Source organism: Miscanthus floridulus, chromosome 5 (assembly GCF_019320115.1).
Source record: "Miscanthus floridulus cultivar M001 chromosome 5, ASM1932011v1, whole genome shotgun sequence".
Taxonomy (NCBI): Eukaryota; Viridiplantae; Streptophyta; class Magnoliopsida; order Poales; family Poaceae; genus Miscanthus; species Miscanthus floridulus.
Genome location: NC_089584.1, coordinates 102,167,698 through 102,174,337, shown reverse-complemented (window position 1 = coordinate 102,174,337; position 6,640 = coordinate 102,167,698). Strand labels below are relative to the sequence as shown.

General features: G+C 42.2%; 1 protein-coding gene across 1 annotated transcript; it reads right to left on the bottom strand.

Moving 5' to 3' along the window:
* Positions 1 to 1,474: 1,474 nt before the first annotated feature.
* Positions 1,475 to 6,167, bottom strand: LOC136452804 (ras-related protein Rab7-like). Its single transcript, XM_066453398.1, has 7 exons — positions 5,951 to 6,167; positions 5,729 to 5,755; positions 5,148 to 5,247; positions 4,914 to 5,060; positions 3,095 to 3,175; positions 2,864 to 3,009; positions 1,475 to 1,766 (listed from the first exon to the last, which is right to left on the bottom strand). Exons 1-7 carry the CDS (start codon positions 6,004 to 6,006, stop codon positions 1,703 to 1,705), a joined length of 621 nt encoding a protein of 206 aa, XP_066309495.1. The 5' UTR covers positions 6,007 to 6,167; the 3' UTR covers positions 1,475 to 1,702.
* Between the last annotated feature and the right edge of the window lie 473 nt (positions 6,168 to 6,640).

The following is a 6,640-nucleotide window of genomic DNA, read 5'->3' as shown; positions in this document are numbered from 1 at the left end:
ACTTGCCCGGAAATAGACAGAGACTTTGTTTAGATTGGGGTTAGGAATCAGTATTTAATACTATAGCATTTTCGTTTGTATTTGACAATTATTGTTCAATCATGGCCTAACTAGACTCAAAAGATTCGTCTCGTAATTTACAATCAAACAGTGTAATTAGTTATTTTTTTATCTACATTTAATACTCCATACATATATCCAAAAATTTAAGAAAGAATGAAAAAACTTGCAATCTAAATAAGGCCACAGATTCTTCTTCGAAGTAAGAGTTGCCTTCGCCTACGTAAATACGTGACGTGCTCGTGTGACTGTGTGATCTAGTGTCAATAACAGCTTTACTGTCATCAAATAAATAGCATCGCTCTCGCCAAACAAGCACCGTCAGCTCTCAAGACATTTTCTCGTGTGGGCAGGCTGTTTTTTCTAGAGGTCAACGACGGGGGGGGGGGGGGGGGGGGCGGGGGGGGGGGGGGGGGGGGGGGGGGGATGGTGTTAAGAGACCCCCACCTGATAGGCGTGAACCGGTGGGTGGCGGGGCTCATGGCCCAAATAAAGTTCACAGAATTACAACAGGGGAGAGATAGATTCAAATAGGCAAATGGTTTTACACCGAAAAGAGGAAAGGCTAGCATTATTCTTCGGGAGGCGACATCTCCATTGGCGCGCCGACTCTCGGCAGGCAGCGATCAGGCTGTTTAAGTGTAGCCTTCTGCCTACATGGTTCATTGGAGTCATGTGATCTGACTCGGATGTTTTCTTCTGAAATAACAAAAGCCATTACAGATGAGCTATCCCAACCGACGAGTCAATATCTGCGAGAGTGAGTCAGTGAGACCATGACACCCTTTGCTTAGCTGCCTTTTCACTTATCCAATCACGTTTCCTCTAGTTGCTTTGTCTCTGGCCCTTTGCAAAGTCTAGGATTGGTCTCCTTGGCCATCCAAGCACGTGCGCATATGAGACTCTCAGGCTCAGCGTTACCCTTCTTAGCTCAATACACTGCATTTGCGCGCTACAGATGGCTTTCGTCAACGATGCTTCGTCGACTGAATTGTGGGCTGTGTTGCTCGTGCCTATACTTTAGGGTAAATCTCTCCCTGTCATAGCATGTCATGTAGAGTTTTACACATGGGCCATGGGCATGGCGACGCAGAGGCGTGCCGCCATGCTAAGCATAATAAAGTACGAGGACGACAATAAGGATGACGAGGAGAATAATCCGTCAAGGCGAAAATTCCAGTTTCTGAACCTTCTCGCCACCGGCACAGCAGGATCCGGGAAGGTCAAGCCAACAGTCCAACTGCGATTCTAGAGCCGCTGGTTGGAACAAGGTTAGGAATGCAACTTGCCATTTTGCATATGCAGAGACAGACTGACAGTTAGAAACGTGGATGACCATGCAGGGCGAGGAACATCAATAAGCCTATCGCATTGCATTTGCACGCCAACAAGTGACAGCCGCACGAATACAGCAACAAACCAAGAAAAAGGGGCTGGCCTCCACATCAGTATACCGTGTACAAAAAAAAAACATGGTCACTAACTATCGTACAATTGGATAGAAAAACAGAGTTGGACAGTTGGAACATTAGTGTACATTGCGAAAAATGAAAAGAATGCCTGCTCGGCATCACTGGAAAAGTATGCCGTAATCAATAAGCAATAAGCAAAATCTGGAAGGGACAAGGATGATGACTAACTACTAGCATGCACATCCGCTTCTCTGCTCAGTCTCAGGGACAGGATCCGCAACACTCTGGAAGTAACTGAAGAGCAAAAAAAGAAAAAGAAGGGTGTAAATAACTAAACTGGGAAATTAGCAGTAAGTAGCAGCAGGGAGCTGTTTCATCTTTCTGAAATAATGGAATGGAATATAGTGAAAACATGTGTGAAAGCATTTACTAATAGACACAAATCATCACAGATTAAACCAAGTACAAAGCATTAGCCTACTACAAAGTTTACCTGTTATAAGCATCTATTGTTTTTCAGATATGTGAAGAGTAATGACATTAATTACTAGCCAAAAAAAGGGGCGTACCTAGTGCAAAGAGCTCCCGCTCTGTGCGGGGTCTTGGGAAGGGTGTAAGTGGCAAGCCTTACCCTCGCCTGTGCAATGCGAGGAGACCGCGACTCGAACCCGGGACCTTCCGGTCACAGGCGGTAAGACTCTACCGCTTGCACCAGGCCCGCCCTTCATTAATTACTAGCCAAAGTAGTTTTTTATTCCTTCATCGAAAGCAAATAGATATCTATGATAATATTATCATCAGAGAAGAAACCAGTACGGGTCATGGACTAGTAGTTACTCAAAATGGTTACATATTCATAGTGGTAGAGGTAGCTTCTTTTAGCGTACATGTGCATCATTATGACCTTTCCTTTTGAACAGAAGTTTTTCAACATCGATAACATAGCAAGATATTGCTAAGACATTATCAAAGGTTTGCCATGCAAATCAAGAACCTTATTTATTAACAAATAAAAGCCTGTAACAGTTATTAGAAACTGGGAAAAAAACATAAAACCACATTAAATAGTACATCCAAATCATGCATATAAAGATTACAGAATATCTAAAAATTTGCTAAAGAAAAGTCATTCTACAAATAATAGGTCAGAGATTAAAGAAAAGTAGCAATCACCATAACGGAGTTAAAAATGCTGCCCAACATACGAACATATAACATATTCAATCAAGAAAAAACTAACAAGTTCAGTTAAAAAGAATATGGTCAAACAAGTGCAACAAGAGTATGGGCAGGTTAGGTAACAAGGGCTGGGAAGGTTTACCCTAAGCAGTGAATGAGCTGCCTTCCATACAATACAACAAACAGAAGATGATGAAATTTAGTTTACTCACATGTCCTGATCACGTTCATGCTCTAGAGCAAGCTTGGCAACAGTCAGGAAAGCGTTGTCAACATTGTAGTCCTCTTTTGCAGAAGTTTCAAAATAAGGGATATTGCCTTTAGAAGCACACCACTCCATTGCTTTCTTATCAGAAACCTATGCGGAAACATTTAATCAGGTAGGGGCATATCAAGAGACGAGAGTTGCAATGAGCCAATCACCACATTATAACAATACTAACCACTCTGCTTTTTCCACCATCTACATCAATCTTGTTACCGAGTAAGATGAAGGGGAAAGTTTTAGGATCTGATGGGCTAGCCTGAAAAGAAATAAGGATGACTATGTCAAGCAATGTTGTCAAGATACTACAAGCCATTATAAGAGATACAGATGCTACAGTATTAACAGATTAGTATATTACAACAAAATCGATCACCAGACAAAAATGCTAAAGCATAAGGCTGTTTACCAAATAGTCCATTCAACAAACACGACAAAAATGGATTAAAGGCCATTTGCATTATTTGTGTACACATAACTTTCTGAAAATTTCATGACAGACAACAAAGGTAATAAGTGCAAACAGTAGCTTTGTTATTACAGAATTACATGAATTGCACGCAAACTATATCGATCTGAATAAGCATGCAGAGTGTTATCAGTTGTGAATTTATCTAAGTTTCCTGTACTAATTGAACAGAATCAGTTTGGATCGTGCATTACAATTCTGGGTGGAAAATATTATATTCTGACTCAGCTGTGTTATTTCATCTTGCATTAATAAATTGCTGACTGGACATACACAACTCTTATAGAAAATAGAACATATCTGTACTAATATGGCATTAGACATTACAATCATTCCACCATAGTAATAATAACAGTTAGAGATTCAGACCTCAATAGTAACTTATCAACACTTCTGTTTTACATCAACACAACCACTCCAGCATTTATGTGTTTGCTAGTTATGAGCTAGAGTGGAAACCACTACCCCTTCCCCCTCCCTCCCTCCCTCCTGACTCGGAACTTAAGAAATTCTAAGAACCATTCAAATTTCTTTCCACGACAATTTTATATTGTAAACCGTGATCATACTTCCAATCAGAACTTCAGAAGTGTTTATTACAAGCCCTAAATCCTAAAATAAACAAAAGCACTATCATAGTAGGGAACCTGTATAATTTTCACATGCCAGTTACAATCTTGGTTACTAGAAATAGTGAAATCCCTGTCCTCGATAATGGTTTGCTATTATTAGCAGGTTCAAGAAGAAACTAAACTGCCAAAGTAACATTAAGCGAAAATTATGTTTCTGCCTGAAGCCCTGAACACATCCTCGAAATCAAGTAAACAAAAGACATGGACAGGAAGGGGAGGAGCAAAGACTGGTGCTGTCAGGGCTGCAGCATCGGCCTTGCCAGTAGAATCCCTAAGAGAAATATAAGCCTAAAAATCAAAACTCAATCCATTTTCACTCAATCCAGCACCCCTTGTCTAGTCAAGCAACTCCTGTCCAGCTTGTCTGGCTCCACCACTATGGATAGAGCGTAACTATGTGATCTAGGCAAATCCAATTTTAGCCAAACATATCATTAGCTATTTCCTGTTCACATATACTTATTCAACACGACCGATGATAAACCCCTGATATGGCTTCTTGGCTTCATGCAGCTTACATGTGTTGAAAACATGGTAGATTGAGAACGGGCATATTGACACAGAAAAGATGACAGGATCAAACGATTTGAACATATGCTCCAGATTCAAAGTTCATAAAGCGGACATATTTGGTCACGGAAGCTGGCAAGGCTAAACTCAATATATTTCCATTCCAGATATCTATTAAAAAAAAGTGCAGATATGTGAGCATGCTCAAGCTTTACGAAATTATTGGCAGCATCATATCAAGCTGTCAGCTAGTAAAATGGTATCAATATGATAAATGATGAAATGCACTACAGTCAATACCTGTCTATTTTTTCTTTAAAATCAGTACAGTTGATATCTACAACCATGACTAAAATCACGACAATTTGTAAGATAATCATTCTTACTTGGTTGAGGAACTCATCATGCCATGTGTTGAGTGTATCGAATGACCTGTTAGAGTTGACGTCATAGACAAGCACACAACAATCCGCCCCTCTGTAGAATGCAACCCCAAGACTCTGGAATCTCTCCTGCCCCGCGGTGTCCCAGATCTAGCATCAAAGTAACATGATGACAACAACATGAACAACAGTCACTTCCTTCTCTTTGGAAGCTCAGCAACTCAGGTGGACACTCACCTGCAACGTGACTAGCCTGTCTTCAATGAGAACCTCCTTTGTGACGAAATCTGCACCAATTGTAGCTTTGTACTGCTGACTGAACTTTTTGTGGACATATCTAGCTGAAAGTCAAGAATATCAAAGCACCCAAAGTACTAAAAGCACTCCAGCATTTCAGATAGATTATACATGTCAAGATACTTGATTCTTATTGCTTTTACATCATCTTAACTTTAATCCGCATACTGCAATAAGCACGATGTTCAAATGTACCAGAGCTTTCAGAACGAGATTCACAAAATCACGAGTCCAGCTCACGCACAGCACAACTGCACAAGGAATGAGAATGCAGGTAAACAGTTATTGACTGCAACTCTGCCAGTGTGAGCTCACGGTAATCCGAAATTCCATACCCCAAAATTAAAGAGATGCGTTCTTACAGCTCAACGGATGAAACTCATGTGTCTTCCGAGCACTATGGCGTAAGTTGATCCATGGGGCAAAACGCAATTCACACGAAATGGGGGACCGACTGCACGGACATGAAACGGGGCCTAATTACCAAACGCGACATATTGAGGGAATCAAGTCAAGGATACTGGTTCATCAGCGACGTCTTCCCGACCCTGCAGAGATCACACCGGACCAAATCAGACCAACGGGGACAGAGTGAAACACAGAGGTCGCAGCAACCGCGTCCAAATCGAACCGCCAAGCTTCCTGGAAATCACAACAGCGACCCGGGAATCCACATGCGGGCGGATCCGAGGGAGGGACGGGGAGCCGGGTTGGGGGAGGGGGGGAGGGAGCAATGGGCTGACCCGCTGTCGCCGAGGACGATGACCTTGAGGAGTGTCCGCCTCCGCGACGTCGACATGGCTGCTCGATCGCGATCGGCCCCTCTCGCCGCTCGTCGTCGTCTGGTCGCGACCCCGCGAGGCGCACGAGTCTGGGGGGCAGCGAAAAGAAATCCAGAGAAGAGAAGCAGAGATGTAGAGTAGGGGAGGACGGAGGGAGGTGCTGGATGGATTTCTGATTTTTTTTTAATTTGATTTGATCGATGTGATCCGGTTTTGGCCTTTAAATTTGAAGAAGGCGTGCGTGACGGTGACGTGAGGCGACGCGAAGTGGCCGTGCAGTTTTGGGGTTGGGGAGAGCGGAGTAGAGGAGGACGGACCTGTTCGCTTTATGCTTCACGTGCCTTGTAATCCGACTGATATTATTATATTGTAATAGAAAAATATTATATTATTATTGATAAGGATGGTCGATATAATTAAGTGAATAGGGTGTATATAGTGGTGCCTTTTTTTGGTGATCATGAGTGGACCGCGTGCCACTGTGTGGTGGGGACGTGGCTATTGGAATTTTAATCCATTAAGGTCTCATTTGATGTTATTGGATTTAACTCAATCCACATATGTTGATATTTCATTCTAATCTACCCCAATATAGATAGATTCATGCAAATCCGACTATATCATATCTAAATAAGGCTTAAATGATTTAGG

Excerpts from the sequence above, each read along its gene's own strand:
- LOC136452804 (XM_066453398.1), bottom strand. The coding sequence starts at position 6,006 with ATGTCGACGTCGCGGAGGCGGACACTCCTCAAGGTCATCGTCCTCGGC. Across the intron at positions 5,248-5,728 it reads AAGACGTCGCTGATGAACCA|ATATGTCCACAAAAAGTTCA; the intron begins GTATCCTTGACT and ends ACTTTCAGCTAG. Across the intron at positions 5,061-5,147 it reads ACAGGCTAGTCACGTTGCAG|ATCTGGGACACCGCGGGGCA; the intron begins GTGAGTGTCCAC and ends CTTTGATGCTAG.